The sequence below is a fragment of the Oryzias melastigma genome, linkage group LG3, assembly GCF_002922805.2.
Source record: "Oryzias melastigma strain HK-1 linkage group LG3, ASM292280v2, whole genome shotgun sequence".
Classification (NCBI taxonomy): Eukaryota; Metazoa; Chordata; class Actinopteri; order Beloniformes; family Adrianichthyidae; genus Oryzias; species Oryzias melastigma.
The window spans coordinates 17,640,055-17,662,582 of record NC_050514.1 but is presented as its reverse complement, the minus strand read 5'-3'; the positions used below and the strand labels follow the sequence as shown (position 1 = coordinate 17,662,582).

The 22,528-nt window shown below is 35.7% G+C and overlaps 1 protein-coding gene across 4 annotated transcripts in view; it reads left to right on the top strand.

Moving 5' to 3' along the window:
* The window catches only part of mical2a (microtubule associated monooxygenase, calponin and LIM domain containing 2a), a 36,291-nt gene extending 20,889 nt beyond the window's left edge, over positions 1-15,402 (top strand). Inside the window, exons 10-24 of one of the 4 annotated variants that reach the window (XM_024295620.2) lie at positions 8-134; positions 235-322; positions 2,015-2,162; positions 3,751-3,950; positions 4,158-4,261; positions 4,373-4,438; positions 4,532-4,663; positions 5,030-5,137; positions 5,768-6,016; positions 7,500-7,607; positions 8,286-8,466; positions 8,547-8,623; positions 8,706-8,796; positions 10,100-10,154; positions 15,207-15,402. In XM_024295620.2, the coding sequence (XP_024151388.1) occupies positions 8-134; positions 235-322; positions 2,015-2,162; positions 3,751-3,950; positions 4,158-4,261; positions 4,373-4,438; positions 4,532-4,663; positions 5,030-5,137; positions 5,768-6,016; positions 7,500-7,607; positions 8,286-8,466; positions 8,547-8,623; positions 8,706-8,796; positions 10,100-10,152 (1,732 nt within the window). In that variant the 3' untranslated portion in view covers positions 10,153-10,154; positions 15,207-15,402. Of the gene's footprint in view, positions 1-7; positions 135-234; positions 323-2,014; positions 2,163-3,750; positions 3,951-4,157; positions 4,262-4,372; positions 4,439-4,531; positions 4,664-5,029; positions 5,138-5,767; positions 6,017-7,499; positions 7,608-8,285; positions 8,467-8,546; positions 8,624-8,705; positions 10,038-10,099; positions 10,155-15,206 lie in introns of those variants that run through there. The other 3 variants (XM_024295619.2, XM_024295621.2, XM_024295622.2) reach the window with 3 other exon arrangements.
* Positions 15,403-22,528: the final 7,126 nt, after the last annotated feature.

Sequence of the window (22,528 nt, the reverse complement as noted above, 5' to 3'; positions counted from 1 at the left end):
TTTGCAGGGAAAGTATTTATCGATTGCTCCCCCAAACAACTCCGGAAAACATTGCAAAAAACTTTGACCTTTACACCATAGATCCCAGTAGTCGATACATCAACCTAAATTCTACATGTGTACGGCCTAATCAGGTGGGAGGATCTTTTCATTTTCTATTTAAACTAATATGCAAAACTTCACAAATGACTTGAGTGTGAGTGTGCTCCTTTTTTTTGTTTCTTCCTGATCCAGGTGCACCACCTGTACATCACTGGAGAGCTCTATCACTGCTCTTTGGAGCGGGCGGTCACCATACGACGGCCTATTAATCAGAAAAAAGGTGACTTTGAAGGACATTTAAAATCTTGAAACTTAATTGATTGTAATCAGACAGGGTCCCCCTCTTTTCATGTTTCTACCAGATTTCCTCCTATTTTCTTTTTACTCTAGCAAAAAAAAAATACATACAGTAGGCAGAACTTCATAGAAAAAGGGATACTACTTGAATTTACCAATTAATCCTTGTGCTATCCTAGGCACATTTACATTAAAGTGGGGTCATCTGGACCCCATAAGATAACACAAGAGTTATATGATTAGCCCACTTTTAAAATTCAACATTTCTTTTTGCTTTTTTTGTCTTTGTTTATTTACTTGTACAAGACTATAAACTCTGCATGCTGGATTTACTTGCATTCCAGACCAAACACCTCTTCAGCACTAGTTCTGTTTTTCCCAGAATTCCCTCTTGTCCTTCCATGACTATCCTATCAAGAGAAGAACTTATCGCTGCAAAGTATGTTGGTTTCTCAGATTTTTGTGGAACCTGCAGCTCTGCAAGTCCTGCAAACAAACTACTTTGAGTTGGTTATGCGAGCACGTCTTGTACTGTGTGGCGTATCTCCTGTGTTTTCATAGTCTGCATCCAGACTGTAAACCTGCTTTTCCACGGAAGAAGTTCTCTTTGTTTGTTCTGGTTGGTGTTTGAATACTCCCCCAGACCTGTGTCAGTGACCAGATGATGGTTATACTGTAGACAAAAAAAACCCCTCAAAAACTCCACCTTGACTCACTGCTCTTTGTTCTTGGGGATTTTTTTTTATAAAATCAAATCTCAGCTACAGATTTCCAAACAAAGCAGTTTTTAAGGATTGAAAAATTACAGGTCTGTTATGGCTGCACAGATTTAACTGTTTTGAGTCTGCAACCATGGATCTGGACTCACTCACTGACGCGATGACATAATACAACTGCTTTGGCAAGCGTGTACAATAGCAACAAACCATGTTTTTTGCTAAACTTGTGCAGCTTTGGAAGAAGAGGCCAACAGGACTTAGAACAGGCCCCTTTTGTGAGCAGGACATGAACACAAATAACAAAGTGGATCAAAGGAGTCGAAAATGTAGCTAAAGACTTCATTTTGTTTCTTGTTTTATGAGAAAAACCAGCTGGCCTTTTACGAAAAAAAGAGGGATAGGAAAAGAAATGCATATGTAAGACTGCAGAGAAGATCATCAGCCAAGACGTGTGCACATCCTGTTTGAAGAAAAAAATTCTGCAGGTCCTTCATATCCTGGGCACTGTTGTTTCCACAGCTGTCCTCTGGCAGGTGCTACAGATTGCTGCCAAGAACTGCTGAAACATTTGTTTTCTCCCACAAGGCATCACTCTGAACTGCTGTTTTCTCTTGAACTGTCAACAATACGACCCACTTTAAACACTTTACATCCACTTGACTTCCTTGCACCTCATCTTTTGTGCTTCATTATTGCCTTTATTTTTATAATACTGAGTAATATAATCTGAAATAGAACTAATTTAATGTGTGTGCACATTTAACCAATAATTTGACTCTATAAAGGCATTGTACCTGCACAGTCAGCTGTGGGCAGCCTTACGTCATGTCACTGGAAGCTGAAACTCGCCGGGGTTCTGCATGACTCGCTTTCCGCTTTTATGTAGTTTGTGATGCAAGACATTCAACCGTTGTGTGACACAATCTGAGTTTCATATTTTCATTTTCTCTTTTCAGATTGGGAGATCAGACCATCCAGACTTCTTACCTGGTGCAAGAAGCAGACGGAGTGTTACAGGAGTGTGTCCATCAAGGACCTCTCATCGTCCTGGGAAAGCGGCCTCGCCCTCTGTGCTCTCATCCACAGATTTAAGCCACAGCTGATGTACGTAAAACATGCTAAAGGGCATCCGGTCCAACTTGCAGATCTGTCTTCACACCTAAACTCAGCAACTGCACACAGGAATGCACTGCCATGGCTCTACCTTTGTGTTTGGTCTTGCTGTAACAACTAGTTGTGAAGGAATTATAGGTGTGTTGAAAATGTTCAGCAGGATAATAGCACTTTTGTCATGTTTGTGACCTTCTGATGGCTTCAAGACTTAAGATGTCTTCAATGCACAGTTACAGGTTTCTATTTTTGGAGAGTTTTAAATCTACATTTGAACAGTCTGTCCCTAATATTGTGGGAACTGCACGAGTGGCTGCTCTGAGGCTAAAGTAAATGTTAGCTTAAAAGGACTTTCACCCTTTTTACCCACAATATTGATCTGCCTATTTTGACATTGGTCAAAGAGTTTTGTTTTTGTGTTTCATCTCATCCACTGCTGGATTGTGTGTTTGCACTTTGTCTATATTGATCAGTAGTTGTTTCATTGTTACTCCAGACTTCCTCCAGATTTGTTCATTCCCCTTCCCCTCTAATTACTGGTATTGCTTCTATACTTTACCACATGTCGCTGCAGTTTAATGTGGATCTGTAGATTTCCAGGAACTGCTGGCATTTCCTTCATTTCTCCACCATGTGGAGGCTTGCCAAAATAGCAGAGTCCCGGGAAGGGGCAGGAGGCTGACGGTATATCGAGAGCACGCTCCTCAGCTCTTACGGGATAACGGGATGTTTGTTTGTGCTGCTGCTAGGTTACTGCTCCCTCTTTTCTTCATATACCATCAGCGAGGTCCACTTTCAGAAATAGTTTACTGTTGACTTTTTGTTCCACATTGTGGAAAAAGTTTCATCAGAATGTGTCCTTGGAGGAGTTACACATTCCCTTTGGTTTAGGTAATTCCATACTATTGGATCTATCAGTTTGTATAATATCTTTCTCTTACTTAATGCCACTGGCTTGAAATATAAAAATGAAAGTATGAAAGGATCTGCTCGGAAGTGAGTCATTCAGAGCACGCTCAAGCCTTTCTGTCACATTCCTGTCTAATTGCTATTTCCAGAGAAATGTGGGTCACAGGTAAGCATGCAATTAGACCGCTTCTTATGTGACTTCTTCAAGACCCACTCCAATAAATGTTGTGTTTTTAACATGTTCTTGTAGCATTTTCTCATAATGGAGGACATATATAAGGAAAATTATGATTAAAACTGCATTTTTGAGTATTTCTTTATCAAAGTTGTTGTAAATCAGTAGCAGGCAAAGAAATGCAGTTGGATAAAGCTTGTAGATGTGGTGCAGAACCTACATCGGCAAGCCACAAGCTCCCTGCCCCTGAATAGACAAATAGATTCATGTAGATCTTTATTTTCCTCATCTGAGCTGGCATCTGGGTCAAAACTGTACGAGCGGATAGCTCCAATATTGCTCTCCATTTTTGTTGCACCTCTATTGTTAGGTTGGGGTTGTGAGGGGCTGTAAGCTAGTGAAAGAGATTGTAAACAAAGGGATTATGGGAAATTGAGACAGGATTACACCCCGCCAATGCTCCCACCCATAACTCTTTCTTTTAACTTTCTCCATCAGAGATTTTGACTCACTAAATGAGGAGGATCACAGGGCAAACCTGCAGCTAGCGCTTGACATCAGCGAACAGGAGTTTGGGATCCAGCCGTTCACGTCTACGGAGGAGCAGAGCACCAATGAGGAGTTGGATAAGTCGAGGGTAACCGCGTTCTTATCCAAGTTCTACGAGCTGTTTCGTGGATCACCTCTACCTGCTTCAGGTAACTGCTGTGTTCCATTTTTACCTCCCTTTGGTTTTGGAATAGTGTTTTATTCAAATAAGCTTCAATAAAGAAACTAATATTTCCTTGATGGTTTTTGTATTTTGTTCCATCATGTTTGTTACTTTCAGCGTCAATGTCTGAGTGTCTTCTGCAGCTAAGAACCACAGTTTTTGTGAATCTCTAAAACCCAACAATGTGTTGCAGAGACCAGAAGTCTGGATGAAAACAAAGAATTCAATCCCTCAAAGGAAGTCAGGTGTGATGACGATGCATCCAGTTTTCTCTCTCACAGAAAACGCATACCAAAGGTAACTTCCCCTATTTCTTATTACCATGTATTATGCCAAATTGTTTGATTTGTATGATGTAAATTCTCTTTTAATCTTTTGTTCTATCATGTCACTTTTTGTGTTTTTTAGGATGAAAAGAAGACTGACAGTACAAACTTCATTTACAAAAGGAGGCGGACGCTCTGTCCTAAGGAGGTTGTTAACATATTTTGCCTTTGTTTAACTATAGGAAGTTTTTTTTCTTCAAAATAAACATGTAAATGTTTTTTTGTTTTTTTTTGTCCTTAGGTCACCAATTTATCTGATAACACTTATGTTCAAGACAAGCAGAACTTAAAAGAAAACAAAGTGGGAACACTTTCTACTCAGTTGCTGGCTAAGTTTGAGAGTAAGAGCAGCTACAGCGTCCCCAAAACGCAGGTAAAAACAAAGTGTGTCTCATATATAGCTGTAATTTTGATTTAGTGTGCTGACACTTTTTGCAAACCTGAGAATGCATTCCTTTCTATAGACTTTTACGTATGTATCCATCTGTTTATTTTCCCTAAAATAATTCCTCCATCTTTTATGACTGCAGAAAGGTAAAACGGCTATTTGAGTTCTTTTTATGGATCATAAATTTGTTTTATACTTCCTCTGCTGTCAGCTGCAGTTCAGGAAACTTTTGTGGTTTTATTCTGTCAGAACTTTCCTGTCACTGTCTGTGGCATTTCTTCTTTGTATGTTTTCTCTTTTTCTGTTTCTCTACTTTTTTACCTCCTGACCTGGTTCTCTGCAAAAACTCAGTTGGATCTCTGTGAGAAGTTCTTGCTGTTCTCTGATCATGACTTCTTTGAGAGTCTTCCTGTTAAAACCAGGCCTCCGGTCCCTCCTAAGCCCTCATCCGTGACACAGGTAGTCTGCAGCTCTGTGCTCTTTTTAATTTTGCTGCATGACTTCTCCTTTTTAAGTTCCACGCATTTAAAATGATTACAAAAATACCCAAAGATTCACATTTGACATAATGCACATTTTTATGTTCATTTTTGCATCTATTCTTTATCTTGTGGATATGAAGCTTAATATAAATATTCAAAAGTTGAAGGTTTTATGCATATGTACCCTCATGTAGTTTCCTCTGGCCTTTAGATTTTACATTTGCAACCTGGAAAGATCCTAGATTGTTATTTTCTGTAGTAATGCCTCTATAAAATAGGTATAAGATGTATAATATTTGAAAAAAACATATACAATCCCTGTAATTCAATTATAGTAATCTGCTTGCATGCAGAGATATCAGCCCTTTATTGTTCCTTAATGCCCCCCAAACACGTAAAAGTTGTTCTGGCTTCCTTTTACATCCAATTATTGTGTATAAGTTAACTTAAAGTAGACACGCCCCCTTTAACGTTCCATTGTGTTTTCAAATGCTAATTCCTTAACTAATATTCACTAAAAATCAATAGTTAAAAAAGAGTTTGAACATTTCCTGTGATGAGTTTCTGTCTGACTCTAAAGAGCTCATGTGCGTATTATCCCTTTCAGTTTGAAATCAGTCTCAGAAAAGCAGCTGAACAGTTAGTTTCCCCAAAGGCTCCGCCCAAACCTGGCCTGCACCCCCGGCATCCATTTACAGACCTGAAGCTCAGACACGTTGATCAGGCTTTTACAGAGATGAAGCCTCAGCCCGAGACTCCAGAGCCCCCCGCTCCTGTCCCATCCCTCCATTCAGGAATCTGTTTCATGAGAAGAATCCTCCACCGCCTCCGGGAGGTGGATGAACATGTCTCTGAGGTGAAGAGTATCTCTGCTTCTTCTGTCTGTTTTCTTCTCTCTCACTTCTTTACACTGCTGCATGTTCTGATCCTCAGAAAGTACCTCTCAGTGGCTCTTGATTATATATAACACACTGATTACACGTCTGGGTTTGTGTACAGTTCAGTAAAATGTGAAGTTCTAGTGTTTTAAGGAACCTAACATCAAAGGTACAAACAGATATTTGAACATGACCAAACTCAAACCCGATTGTTCAATTAGCTAATTTGGTTTGGCTTTCTTTATTGCTACAATTTAACTTTATTAAATCCTTTTTTTGTGCCTCTCACATGGATGTGATGAGTTTTTGGCATTTATCTTTTACAACATTGCTTTGGTACATTAAACTTTGAAATAAACTGTCTGTTTGAAATCAGTTTAAATTTTTAGCTTTTGGACAGATTTATACTCTGGTATACAGTTTGTGGTTAAACTACTGTCTGAATAGTTCAACTTGTGGAAAATAGTAAGCAAAATGCTTTGCTTTGTAAAAAAAAAAACTTAAAGGGCCTATACCGTGCAAAATCAACTTTTGAAGTTTTTAAGTGTATTTTAATGTTCATTTCTTACTATAAACAACCCCAAAGCGTTGTTTTGATCCGATTTGATGACTCCATGAAATGGGTGACACCCACAAGGAGCGAAAGGTGTTGCCTCAGAGATCGAGTCGTCTTATTGAAAGAGATCATGAAAATAATTCATATTTCATAAATAATTAGTTCTTTAGTGGGTCAAATGTAAAAGGTGATCATAAATATGGATATAGTTTACTCTGAAAGATGTGAGAAAAGCATACTATAGGTCCTTTTAACTACTTTTTAAATAAATATAAAATATTACAGTAAAAAAGAAGTTTAATGTTCTTTCTGCTTCACGGTTAATTTTATTAAATATCAACTCTCACCGAATCAGATTCATATTTTTCTAAAATCTGACAAATCTGAATTAAATAGAAAGAGGAAGTTGACTACATAAATGTTATGCTCCATAGTTAAAAAAAATCCTTAGAGACGCATGGTCATTCATTCATGTTTATTTTTTTGTGAAATCGTTTTCTATGTTTTGTATAAAAGCTGAAATACCCAAATGGAAGTCTGCTGTTACTCTAAAATGACTGAAGGTGGAAGCAAAGGACCGTTCTTGACACCATTTGATTAGATGCAGTTTAAAAACTAGCTTCATTTATCCATCAAACGTGCATGAGTACCAGCAGGCACGGATATAATTATTGACTTAAATCTGAATTAAAATGCTTTCTTGTTTATCAGATGTGATTAAAAACTGAAGCTGGTCATTGAACTACACACTGCGTCATTCAACAACAGATTTCCAGGTTTAACAACCCAAAATATTGAAATTCATTTGTCCGCTGAAGTGATTTTAAGGCCGTCATTATGCGTGGATGTTTTTCTCCATGTAGGGAAGACGATGCTGATGACTTCTGTTTTTTGTTGTCCTGCAGAAAAGAGCTCAGACACAAAAGGTTAGAGAGTTTCACTCAAAGAGCATAAAGGAGAAAGCTGTTCATCTTAGAGGACTTTTCTCAGAGGACAGTTGTGATGTACTAAAGGTATATCCAATGAAGCATGTGGCCCCTCCCACCTCACGAAGCATGTGACTTTTGCATGTCAAGCTTTCTCTCTGACTCAGTAGTAGTAGTGTAGTTTTAGTGCAATATCTTCCAATCACAATTGTGTGTCACTCTGATTCCACCTGATCTCCAACATCTGAGTAGTCCTTAGATGGGGAAAGGATTCAACGTGCCTGTCCCATTGCCGGATGATTGTCTGAAGACAGACGAACAAACATTTCCCACATCACTAATAAATATTCCTCTCTGAAAAACTCTTTTAGGACTGATAATTGTGTCTGTGCGATCTGACAGCCATATTTTAGACAGGGGTTTGCATGCAGGCTGTATTTTAACTTTGGTTCCTACCAGTCGGGCTTTTAATCACTTGCAGCCTTCAAACGGTAGACGTGTGATTTTGTGGTGGTACTTGGAGAGTTTCTTTGCTCCACCCAGACTGCTGGCTCCAGCCCATCTGCCACATGCTGGAACAGCACCTACATGTTGATATGAGGAAATGCTTTCTGCTGTGTGTCTACATGAGATATGGATTCTAAAAGACAAGAAGTTTATTTTTTGACAGCAAGCATGTTCCCCGATGATATCTTGTATTTATTTGTAAAGGAGGAAACACTATTATTTTCCTAATGTTGCTTCCAAATCTTCTTTGTTCTCCAGGGAGCTTCAGTACGGAGAGTATTTTCTCAATCGGCTGAAAAATGTCACTCCTGCGAAAAGCGTGTTTACATGATCGAGAGGGTCCGCGCCGAGGGACTGTGCTTCCACAGGGAGTGTTTTCGCTGTTCCATCTGCAGCTCGGCTCTGCCCCAGGGATTGCATGTGTTCAACCCTGACGATGGTATGTTTTCTTCATGCTATTATTAACTGTTTTCATTTATGTTAATACTCTCAATCAGGATCTGTGCTGTTTTTTTTCAGGGAAATTATACTGCAAGCTTCACTTTGATCAGCAAAACAATGGAGCACACCTAAAAAGGACGTTCTCTCTCCCTTCTGTGAGTGACTCTCCTCCATTGTTTTATTCGGCCCGTTCTTAACAAATACTGAAACCTCTCCGTCTGTCTTCTATTATGTCAGAATCAGTTTGGAGGTGAGGAGCGAAGCGGCGCTGCTGAAGAAGAATCGGCGTGCAGCAGCACGGCGGACCTGCAGAGTCGACCTGCAGCAGGTACCTGCAGCTTGTTCACCAGGAAACAGCTGAGCTGGCCTTTGAGTGTGACCCGCGCGGTGTGCAGAGCCCCCTCGTATCTGTCCTGCTGCGTGCGCAGAGCAGCACAGGCCGTCGCTGGCCACCTGAGGGACAATGCCAATGACTACATGGTGCTGTTTGAGCTGCTGAGCTTGAGCCTGCCCCTGCTGTTCGTTCTACAAGAGGTACTGCTGCAGATGCACACAGAGGCCGTGACGGATGGGCCCAGCTTTTTACAGCCGGCTCTGTTTTGGCTGCAGGAGCAGGTCGGGCTGATTTAATGTGCTGCTGTTAAAATCCAAATCTAAATATTAGTCCGGTTTACTGCCATCTTTAAGAGGGCTAAATCAACTTTTTGATGATGTGGATAAAATGCTCGCCTGTCCGCTTGTTGGATGTAACTTTAAAAATGAACAGAAAAACAATTTCCACCTCACTTATCCACACGTTAATGAACACATCAGTCACAATGTAGAGTTTACCAAAGAAGTCTTTCACTGACTGCAAATTAAACTGCCAAACTAATTCATTTCAAAGTGCTGCTTCACACTTGGAATCCTTTTTAATTTAACTTAAAAGAGTTTACATCTTTTATTTTTTATCTTTTTTTTTTACCATCGATGGCCACATTTAATAGTTTTGTGCTGGATTTTGCGTAAAAGCTGGACAGTGATTTTAGCTCATTAAAAACGTTAAAGAACAAACACCCAACAGTCCAATAATAAATTCAAACTGCTGAGAAGTCTCATCTTGGGTTGCTGTGTGTTTCTTCTAAAACTGCCATAGCATGCTGTAACAATGCTTTATTTTGAAATGGCTAAATGATGCACTTTGTATGCTTTTCCTTACAAAGCAGTGAACTCTGGCATCGGACAAAAACTCTGTTTAAGAGGCCAGATGTTTTCTTTATTTTTTTGCAAATGTGACTCTTCTGTATGTTTTTATGTTTGTTTCTTTTAAAGATATGTGAACTATTTGTTCATTGTTTTTTGTTAATCACAGTATAAAATGTTTGAAACATTTTATCCCTCTTGAAAAACCAAAGAACATCTGATCTGAAAGCTGCAGCGTTTAGCTGGAATGTGCTGCCATCTACTGTTTAGAATTCTCTTTTTCTTTTACCTTTAACGACAATTGCACAATATTTCAACCAGAACCCTCTCATCTTTTTGAATGTCGCTTTTTTTTCTTAATAAAAATGTATTTTATGTTTGCATTAAGATATTTTTGTCTTTTTAATTACTAGTGTTTGAGCTTCTGTTTATTTGTTCTTCTCTTTCAGCCGGAGCCTTGTATGAGGTTTGCGAAACAATGGCGTTGTTTGAAGCGTTTTAAAGGTGATCACGTGCATGGTTGTTTAGCTGTGTGTGTCATAAATAAGATAACCGGTCCAAAGTTTAATGCAACTCCACAATGTTTGAGATAGATGAAGATTTTGGCCTGGTTTCTCTCATGACTAATCATGACGTGTTCTTCATCTCATTTTTGTGGGTCTGAGACACTCGCACTCACAGTCTGAATGAAGCAGAACGACATTTTTTATTTAGATTATTACACCAAATAGATTTAATTTAAAAATCTAAGACGACATGATAAGTTTAATCAGATGACTTCTTTAAAAAATCCTCTCAGCATTTGAGGTTTGTTAGAGAGCTTTTTAATGGTGTCATAAATGTTTCGTCGATTGACTTTGTTCCAATAAAAGACCGTCTTCAAGATTGACAATTGCGTTAGGCCTTAACCCTAAAGTTAATGTGGATGAGTGGCCCTTAAGATGCTAAAAGGAAAAAAATCAGCTTAAAGAAACAAATGATTTAAAGTGAAGCTGTTTTAGTAAAAGTAAAGCAGGTTTTAGGCCTCTTGTGCTGAAGGCCATCCGCTTAAGAATCTGAAAGGAAAGCAATCCATTATAAAATTTTAACTTTGCATTTCTCTCTTTATTTGTTTGAGAAAAGAAATTTAACTTTATGCTTTTATTATGCCAAATCCTGAACTATGTTCTGGCTACAAACTGAATATAAAATGCAAGTGCAATGGTAAAAAAACCCAAAATGATTTCTGTTTTGCATAAAAATCAGCTTTAGAAATCTTCCTGCTGTAGTTTGAGACTGGTCAAGACTGTCAACTTTTGTGGCATTTATTTAATATTTCATATATTGAGAGCAAAACTGCGTATAAATATGCTAGGAGAGGATGTTTCAAACACCCTAGTGTTTTTAATGTGCATTTATGAGAAAAGTTTATCTCTAAAAGTGCAGGAAACGACAAATGAGACCTCACTGGTACAATGACAATTTTTGTCAATATTTTTACCTTTAAAATACAGCTTTTTATGAAAAAAAACATGAAAAATGCAATGAACATGTAAGCACCAATGAAAAATGTTTGTGTAGAAATGTTAATATCAGCGGCCACTAAATTAGGTTTATCTGAAACTAATGGTTTGCCGTGATGTTTTACCTTAACAAAGGTTTGTGTTCATGTTTGCTTCTTTTTTTAACACCTATAGAAATATTATTTTCTTTGTCAAACTGCTGAAGTCTTATTAAGTTTAATCATTTAGATCAAATTAATAAGCATGGTCGACAATATAATTTAAGTTTAATAGGCTATATCCTGTTTTAAAGCAGTATATATGAGACATTTTACCTTTAGATTAAAAGGACAGTCATACATCCTGAAGTATTCAAAGTTACGGTTACTGAATATTTAAAGTTTCAAGTAAAGAGTTATGTTTTCCTTCAAGATCAAAAGGTGGCAACAATAAAAGCTAAGTTAACAGTAAAATGCTTGAAAGGCTGTCTGGCATTGTGCTGAACTCTGTTCTGGAATGCTCATACAGCTCGGAGGGTCGAGCCTCCATTCTGCAAGTCCTTGACTCTGTTTAATTTCCAAAGAGAATGTCTTTATCACCGCTATGTTTTTTAGCCCAGTTTTTAACCAATTTGCTGAAAAAAATGAGAATTCATCAACCATTATGAAGTTTGCCTTTCTGAATTCTGCTTCAAACGAATTCCAAAAATGGCTCAGACATGCTCCATGGCAGAGTGGCAAACGCCTTTCATAACACATTTGAGTTTCCAAGATTTAGATTAAGTTTTCAATTAATTTCAAGACTAACAAAGATGTGTTGCAGCATTGTTGCTGGGAGTTTAAATATGCTTTCACATTTGTTAAAAATTAATTTTGGATAACTTTTTGATGAAAAACATTATTACCACAGTGATAAATTCAATCTTAAGTGTGCATTCCCTCAAAAAATCTTCTCATATTTTTGCAATAACATTATTTTGTCTGCAGAATTAATGAATATTTTTAAAAAAATATCGAACATTTGAATTTAGCCTTTAAAAAACTTAAAATAAACCTTAATAAAACTAAAAGAACCGACAAATAAAGAAGGAGGCAAGTACAGATCTGTCTTTGTGGATGGAGGAGGGTGACCTTAGAAAAATATGCCAAGGGAGGAAAAAGTCCTCAAATGTAAACAGTAGGAGTCTTGGACAGAGACTGAATTGAGACGCATTTCTTATAAATTATGCTGATAATTTGGGTAAAATCCAGCAACGGACTAGTAGAAGGAACACAGGACGATACACAACATAGACAAGCAGATAAAAGGAGGACACAGAAAAACAGTTTACTGAAAGATAGATAGTACAGTGTATTTTGTACTTATTGTATTTCAGAGGTCCCTGTGAGAAGTACAAATTATCTATGTAAGAAAAAAATGCTCTGTCTTCCTCTCTTCTTGTACAAACTGGCATTGCCAATCAGCTCAAACCGGCTAGAGAGTCAGTTGTTTCCTGTGTTGGGGGCATATCCAACAAAACACCGACAGTGTACCCATAAACCCCTGTTGAGCCTGCTTGCACCCTTAAACTCACAACGGGCACAGTTTTAGAGTGCACTCCATAAATATTAGTTTGGATAAAACTGGCACTACTTATCACAAGGCCTCATAGATGTGTGGCGGTGCAGCTAAATGTGTATCTTTGAGGTCAACCGATGGGTCAGAATGTCATTTCAAGTGGTTGATGGGCTTTTAATAAAATGGTTGAACTTTATTTTTTTATTTTCTTCTTATGTAGTAGTTTCACTTGGTTTCAGAGGTAAAGATGCTGCTAAGCAGCAGTTAAATTTTCTAGATATCTTATTAATTAGCAAGAGGATTCCATGAATGATCTTCAGACATTTATTTGTGTATGTTGTAAAATGTTTAATACCTTAGCTTAAACATTGCTTGCACAAAAGTTTTGATTTTAAAATTATTAAAGATCATTATTGGGATTTATGGGGAAGATAAAAAAAAGTTTTTTTGCTTTGATTTTCTCTCTTTTTTACATGTCTTAAAGATCCAAATTCCAGAGGAGTATCCAGAGTATTGGTATTTTAGACATTGATTGATACTATTATATTTGCCGAAAGAACGTTAGACCTACTTTCATTGAAATGTGACCAAAAACATCCTAAAGCTTGTGTTTACACAAGAGCATCACTGAAAAGTAATTAAGATTTTAGATATCTCCAAAAATGTTTGAACAATGTGTTGGAAAAGGGTTAACATTTCGTTTCATTAATTTTTTTTGTTTGTTTTTTTGTTATTCATAGAATATTGTCTTTAGAAATAACAGCATATTCAAGTAACAGAAGCTTCACTGCTGCAATGTCTTTTTTGCAACCTCATATCACCAAAAGGGTCACATTTTAACACATAATGTCAATAAATAATGTAGAAATGTTTATTTTTTACTTCACATTTTCACCAATACAACTTTTGTTGCAATAAAAAAAAATATACTAATGTACAGAGATGACAAAAACTTTCACAAAGTAGATCAATTATTATTTCTACTTACATAATTTGGGAATTCCTTTTAAAATTCCAAATCAAGACATCGAGGATTTATATAAATTTGTTTCAATCAAAAAGTCTTCATTTTCCTGATTAGAAATTTGTCTTCAAATAGACAGAAAGTGAAGATTTGTAAAAAAAAAAAATAATAATAATAATGCTTATTTGAAACTTTCCCTTATTTTTTTCTTATTTTTCATTAAAAAATGATTGATTTTTTTTCTTTTAAAAAGCATATTTAATAAAAAAAAGTAATTTGGCTCTATATGCTGCTCTGTCACTCTCTATACACATGTGTCTAAATGTATGTGTTTACTGAGCGGTCAAGATGTTTTCATTCCTTTTTCAAAATGGAACAACATTTTCCTAAATGCATAAAGAGCCTCATGAAAAACAGCAACGATTACATGGAGCAATCAGAGCCTGAAATTGCATTGAAATTACAGATGCTGTTAAAGTTGATGAAAAAATAAAAACAGAAAATTTGGGAAGAGACGATTCTAAAAATACAAATCCATTATTTTTGCTGATATACAAAAATCATCATTTTGAACCATTAGACACAAAGCTCCAGAGGGAGGAGGGGACACAAATCAGGATGGTAGAGTAAGCATTCATTTTACTTAAAACAACAGGAAAATATAAGGCAAAAATCTATTATCTTTTGTGCAAAAAGATTTAAGATTTTTTGGATGAAAAAAACAATAATATAAAAAATCTGCTGCAAAACTGGCAAGCCAGAATAAAAATGTGATAACATATTACGTCCAAAATGTATTCATACTCATTACACTATTCAGTACAATTTTTTATTTCTGTTGAACATTTATCAAAAGTATAAATTACTGACTTACATTTTTAACAAAAATGTAAAGTTTGTAAATCATAAAATATTTATAATTATTTCTAGTTTGATTAATATGACACATTTTCAGTTTCAACATGTTCAAATTTGATAATAAAATGAAAAAAAATCAGAGGGCACGACAAGTTCACATGGGATATTGTTGTTTAGACTCCAGGGATTTTCAAACTAATTTTCTTTTATATCACTATAGACACAATCCAAAGACTGAGCTTGCAGAGATTCAGAAATCTTTAGTTTGTGCGAAGGTTCTTAGTCTTTTATTCCTCTATAATTCCTAATAATACCTAAGATCCAAACATTTATCTAAAATGATTGTGTTTTAGTCGAGTGCCAGGATATTAAAAGGATATTTTCCAGCTGAAAGTGTATTGCTCTTCTTAAGTAATCCTTTGAGCTCACGCATCGTGTGACACTTGTTGAAATTAAAAATGTACACAAAAGTGAAACGGAATTTTACTGGTAAGTCTTTATTAATTTGATTGTTTTTTTTTTTTCTTATTTAAGTAAGAAATACATTTTTTTGTTCTTTTTGTAGTTAAAGGCAACGATGAATGGACCCTTCGAAGAGTTTCTACTTTGCTGCTTACAGACACACATTCTTAAAAAAATAACTTTTACAACATCTAAAATTAAATAAATGTGATTTTTTTTTTTTTTGCTTTTCAGGTCCAGCAGATCATCTCCCAGCACTGGAACCCTATAGCTCAGGCTGCGGTTGACAAAAAAAGCAAAAGCGCAAAAAAGAGAATATCTAATTTAAACGTAATCTCAAAACCTCATTTATTTTTCTATTTAATAAAAAACATAAAACAAATCAGTGTGATGGAAGCTGATTTTAAATAATAAAACAAGCTTAAACAATTGTGGACATTAATGTGTGTTTAATTGTGTTAACTTAGCCGGGCATGCAAAGTGTGTTTTATTAAAAAGCTGCACATAACCTGGTCAAGTAAAAAAAAAAAAAAATGTTTTCCAACTGGAAGAAAACATGACTCTTAAATGAACCTGAAACAGACAAACAGAAAAACAATTTAAATGAAAAATGTGAGCAATTTATTTATTTTCTAAACTGGTTTTGTCCCTTTCGGGGTCATGGGGCTGCCAGAACCTAACCCATCCACTCGAGAGCGAAGGTAGGGTACGCTCTGGACGGGTCGGCAGTCTGTCGCAAGGCCACGATCACACACCCATACACACACATTCACACCTAAAGGGACGATTCAGAGCAAGCCGGAGAAAACCCTCGCATGCACAGGGAGAACATGCAAACTCCACACAGAAAAGTCCTTCATTATGTTAGCAATAATTACTTAAAAAAAAAAAAAAAACTTGACATGAAAGAAAGATAAACTTTAGTCAATTTTGCTTTCTGAAAATTATGTGCTTAAGGAATTCAATTAAAGCAATAATGTTAGCAATTATTACTTTAATTGAATTCCTTATACACATAATTTTGTAGAGTGAAGAGCAAAAGGGAATAAAGTTTATTTTTCTTTCATGTAAAGTTTTTTTTTCTGTACTTGGTTAAAAAATAAATCACAGGGCATTCTGGAGATTCTTTGAGTTGCGTCAACTAATTACGACATTCTTTAGACGTTCCTCAAGGAATTTTTTTCTCATTTTTTACCCAGCGTGTTTTAGTAAATATGTAATAAACTGGATTCAGACTTTCGTTTTCTTTCCTGCTTTGTTCACTATCTTTTGAGCTGTCAGGAGGGAGGCTGAGCCTGTCGACCAGTAAGAAGCAGGCAGGACAGGCCAGCAGTCAAACATGCCTGCAGACGTCCAGTCAGTGTAAATCCAGACATTTAAACTGCAGACAAAGGAAGAACACTCAAACTTTAGCAGAATGGCTCCATCTACGCTGGAAACTCACTCTTCATTTAATGCGACAGCTTTGATGATCTGTGTCCACTGCAGCTAAGGTGTTACCAGAGTGATTTATTTGATTTTTTTTAGATGACATCTAACCTTATTATGCTGACAATAGATGAACATTAAAGACATTTTTGATCAGTTTTTATTATACACCTCAACAATTTGTAGCTCTGAACAAAAACTTTTTTTTCCCCCTGTCAATTGTGATTATGAGATTAGGCTTTAATCTCAGATGTTAGGTTTTGTTTATTTTTTTTCATGTCACTTTTGCCTTTTTTCATATTAATATTCTTTGCTCAGTAACATTTACTGTTTTGGACATAAAGGACAAATTAACCTTAGGTTCTGACTTATCTTTTTCCTTCATTTTCTAAAGCAGGGGTGTCAAACTCAATTGATTTGATTTGACAGGGAGTCAAAATCCAAAACACACCTTAGGTCATGGGCCGAACAGGATAAACATTTATTGAACACATTGAAAACTACATTTTTTTTCATATTAAAAACTCAGCTTTTTAACATTACCATGAAAAATAAAAAAGGAGGTATATTATTCCAGAATAAATCAACTTAAACCCTAAACAAATTTCAATATTTTAGTCTCCATAAAAGTGTGTTTTGCCAAAATTAAACAAGTTTGAAATAAGGGCAAGGTTAATAAAATAAACGGGTGGACTGATGGACGGACGGATGGACGGACCAACAAGGAGACATATGGGTAAACTGAGAAATTGATGTCATACCAAATTTTACTTAGAGTTTTTTTTCCTCCTGTTTTTGAACTTTCACAACCTTCTTTATAAAAGTGCTTAAATATATAAGAGTATAAAGGTGCAAGCCAGTTTTCTGACAATACTTCTTATAATGTTGTTAAGTAAAGTTAGAGTTTTATAACATAAAGTCAAAAACATTTTTCTGATCATTTCTAGGAGTAATCTATACGTTTGGAATAATTTCACAATACTACACAAACTCAAAAGTAACACAAAAAAGTACTTTGACTTCCATAGTTGTTCTGTGTTGATCATTTATTTTATCAGTGGATTGCAGAAAGTAGCAGAGTTGGTGTAATACAAATGTATCATTCAAGACATATTTTTTGTACTTCAAATTGATTTATTGCATTATCTATAACTGACATAAAAGGTTCCTGTTTTTATTTGCATCTGAAACAAAAACAAGATGTGTGGGTAGAGTTGGACATACAATGAAAATAATATTATCTTTCCATTGAAAATCCTTTGTTTTTTTCTGCAAGTGCAGAATATATTGAGTCTTTGGGTGGTTCCAGTTCAGCAGAGGCTCTTGGCTTTGGTTGACGATACTTCTTCAAATTGAGCCGTGGTTGTCTTGCCAGCTTCATCCTCTGACATTTAAACTGGGAGAGTGGCATTGCACTTCAATAGCCTATTGTTCCGAACCACTATCATCAGTAAAGTGCAGGATCTGGGTGCTGTGGGGTTTTTTTTCTTTTTTAACCAAAAAGCAGAAAATAATCACCTGTAATCAAACATCATACACTAAGGTGTCTTGAACAGAATCCTTTTCAGCTATTAGATGTAATTACACTCCAGTTTCTGCCTTTATATACTACTGTATTCATATCAAATAAGCCTCTCTGCACATACTAAGACGATAGTCCTGCCTGGCCTTTTTATAGGACAACAGCAGTTCAGAGAGCAGTTAAGAAAAACACCCTCAGAAAAGAACGCTTGGTGAGGCTGAAAGTGGGGAAGAGCAGTTAGAGTCTTTCAGGGGTTGGAGAACTCGTATGTGTTTGTTATCGATTTGTGCCAGGCCTTCAGGAGAAGAAAATTTCACAGAAATCTCTTCTGTTCCTCTCCACTTTATCAATATATTAAAAAGTGGACATTTGTGAATTCTTTAAATTTTAACCCTTCGTTTTTTGTACTTTAAATGGTAGAACTCCACTCTTTTTTATAACTCGATGGCAGGAATTTGACAACATGACATATGAAATGCAAAGCTGCTGCACAGACTGGAAAAAACTTGCATGTGTGTGATGCCAACAAACCCCCCTCCATCCCAAGATATAATCTGAGTGAACATCTGGTCATAATCACATTTTAAACAGTGGTTATGCTATAATCTGTCTTTAATGCCTGTTTTCCACTGGCAGAACAGTGAAAATGAGATAAAGAGATTTGTAGGTAACAATGTGGTATGCAAACTGTGATAAAAGAGGGTGGCAGCATTTGTGAGGATTTTAGAACATAATTCCATCATGTGACACTTCTCTGCTGTTTACAACTACTTTATACTGTTGTGTGCATGTGTTTCCACACATCTATTGTAATTTGTGTGATGACCTTTGTGCAAACGAAATGTCAATTAAAATTCCACATTTGATCAAAAAGGCAAAACAGAGACATCATTTTTTAAGCTAGTTGCTGTTTATTTGCTGTGGATTTAAAAAATTGACAAATGACAAATATAGTCAATTTAAACTTAAAAGCAATTATTTTTAATTCATCAACCGACTGAAGTAAAAGTAAAAAGTATGACACTGTAAAGCATCAACTACTGCTAAAAATAGTTTTTCATAAATAGCCGTTAATGTGTAAAGACGTTAAAGTCTCACTATGATCATATTTTGATCAATTTTAATTGTAGTTATGGTGCTTAGAGACAAAATCAAAATAACAGTCTTTTTTCAGGACATAGTTCCTGCAGAGCGGCAGTAGTTCATTCTAAAGTCGTTGTGGATGGGACTGCTAACCGTTTCATCGCCTATAACTGATCTATTCGTTCAAACTCTCTCCTGCTAGCTTACAGCTACTCCCACTCCCAACATAATATTACCGGTGCAACAACAATAGTGAGCTATCCAGCCGTTCAGTTTTGAGCCAGATGTCAGCTCGGATGAGGAAAAAGAAGACAAACGTGGATCTATTTGTCTCCAAGTGGATGCATTAGAATGCAGTGAAACAGGCCCACCCTTTGTGACTTCCTCATCACAACTACACGATTTTTCCAACTTTCATTTTGCATCTGCTCCTGATTCAAAATGATTTAAATAAAGAAATACTCAGAAATGATATATAAAGCAAAATTTTCTTAATATATGTCCTCCATCATGAGAAAAAGGCAACTAGAACCTGTTAAAAACACCAAAAACATCTGTTTCTTTAAATGTGCTAATACATTTGGCTTAATTGTTTTACCCGAGTGCAATAATATGTTGATTTGATTGATAGAGACCAAATTTAAAAAAAATAATAATAATTATAATCTTCACATATCAAAATGCATGTTGCGATTTCTGAAACCTACAGTAGAAGCCTTGTCTCAACTCAAGCCTCACGAGTCTGACTCAAATTCAGTTCTGCTTCTAAGTCTCCAATTTTGCATTTCACTTGTTTAACCTGGACTTTGAATTTTTTTTTTTTTTTTTAGCAGCACTTGAGGTTTGGAAAGCTCTGCCTGCTCCTGGCACATTTAAATAACTTTCCTGTTGTCATGGTTACTCATTATAACAAATGCTAGAAAGGACAAGAATGACCTGCACAAAACCCCTTTAAGCAGCACATCAAACTAGGACACAAAAATCATTTTTTTAAAAGCTGTATTTTTAACATAGAAAATGTTTTGCACAAAATCTAAGCAGCACAACCTCAAACACATGACCAAACTCGCTTCAACATACTGCTACTTGTTAGCGAAGTCTGGACCACTGAAATAATAAAATTGCTAGCTAAAGGTTACCGTGGTGATGCAGCTGAAGTGGCATTCTGGGACCAGAAAATGTTGCAATTAAAAAAAAGTTCAATTAGAGATAAATCAGCTCTAACTCATTTTTTATCACTGGGGGTCACCATAGTAACCTAAGCTGTGTGGCCATCAAACTAGGAAATGATTTACAAATTATATTTTTTTTAATCCAAAAATATGATAATCAGGTTATGTTAAGTGAAAAGGGTTATGAAGAAAGATTTAAGACATTTCACTACCTTAAATTTGATGCATTGCATGCACAACTGGCCCTGCAATAACATTTGTTATATTTTTTTGCATATTAATTATTTTCCAGTTGTATTTTTTTTATTTTATTTTATTTTTTTTGTATATTCAAATAAAGGATTACTTGCATTGATACATTTGACACAGGGAACGCACAAGGCAAATTAATATGTTTTTTATTTAAATATTTGTTCTGATTTTGATACTTATCCATACAACAATAAGACTTTTAACATGAAAAAATGCAGACAAAAAGGGTGATGCTGTGTCTCCATGGAAACTCATTCCCGCTGTATTTTACTCCGATATGGTCAGTTTTGTTTATTGGATTTAAGCTGGTGTCATGTTTTTAAAAATTAGAAAAATCATTCGCTAGTTAGAACACCTTCTATATTCCCTTTTATTGAAAACAAAAAATAGATAATTTATCTAAACTTCCTTTTTTTTGTTCTACATAAAAAATGAAACACATATTACATTTTAATTAAAAGCATTACATTTAATATGTGTTTTTTTTTGTTATTCAATTTAATTTAACATTTTAAGGGTTTATTTATTTATTATTATTATTATTAATAATTTTTATTTGAGAAATGTAGTCTGAGACAAAAATGTTATTTGAATCAAAATTATCACGTATAAATTTGTAAATAATGCATTTGAATTAATAAAAACATTTGTCAGGCAGAAACCCAGTTTGTGAATTGTGTGGAAGCTCTATCTAGTGTTGGAAGTGTGTTTCCCCCGACCCTTTCATTTAACAAGTGAGTGGCCTTTACTCTCCTCTCTAATCTCTGAATAAAATGAATCTGTGTAGCAGACTGAGCAAAGTGGAGAGCCAGGAGTCAAAGTGGAGAGCCAGGAGAGCACCTGGCCTCACGCTCCTATCTGATTAAGGGAGGCTGCAGACCAGCCTGGAACAGGCCAGGCGGTGTCAACGGCAGGGCAGATCTGAGGTGTATGAGACAAAAGAGCAGGCCAATTTGAAGCGACGCCACAGTGCATGTTGCTCTTATCATGCTGAATAACACCAATGAGCACTACAGTGGAAAAGGTATCTTTTGGTGTTTTCTGAAGCAGTTAATGATTACTCTGTTGTGATTTTTTTTTTATTTATTTTTTTTACAATTACTAATGAGACTCCTCTGACGAACTGAATCTCAGCTGATATGATTTCAGTATTAAATATAATTGTGATAACTGGAGGCATAAGTGAGATGCAAACATCAAAATAAAATGTTCTATTGTTAAATTCAGAAATGCATAAAAAACACATGTCTGAGTATTATGTTGGAGTAATTCAATTCAATTGAATTGTATTTATTTAGCCCAGTATCACAAAAGAATTGCCTCATTGGGCTTCGTGGTGGTAATTTCAGCAAAAAGATTAAGAGATGACAAATCTTTTTTTATTTTAAAAGTTGTTTAACTCTCACAGTTTCTTTAAGTGCTAATGCAAAAGATGCTATTTAAACGTACAAATACGTACTTTTAATTAATATGAGGATCTGTGCCTTTAATTTTGTTTTCTTGTATTGATTCTTTTAACTATATTCAGTTTTTCAAACTAAAATATTCAAATTAAGTCTTTTTCATTCTGTTTCGTCTTTTCTTTTTGCCAAAGACACTCAGCCGATAGTTTTTTTTCATTTGTTGTTAAAATCCTCTTTTTTAATACATGTGTTTCTGTGGTTTTTTTTTTTGTTATTTTTAGATTTACATTCTTAGGTCATATTTTAATTTATTGATGATTGTTTAAGTTTTTTTCATCTGGAGCTCTGCTCTTGGCTCCTTCGCAAACCATATATTATGACAAAAAACATTAGCACAGATCAAGATGCTAAACGTTAGTAGTTGAAACCTCCCAAAAAATCATTTTTATTGTCCAAAATATGTAGATTAATTTTTAAACAAGTGATGTGTGGTGTTTTTGGTAAATTCCTCCATCTTCCTGTAGTTCTGTGCAGTCACTGGGGTTAATGGAGCCACTTTAGGACAAAGGTGGGGAATAGGCTGGTGCTAGCAGGTGAATCGTTCCAAGAAAACTGCATTTAGCTGATCAAAAACAGAAAAATTAGACACACAAAGTAAAATGCTAAGAGAACAATGTCTTTTTATCTGCATTTTCT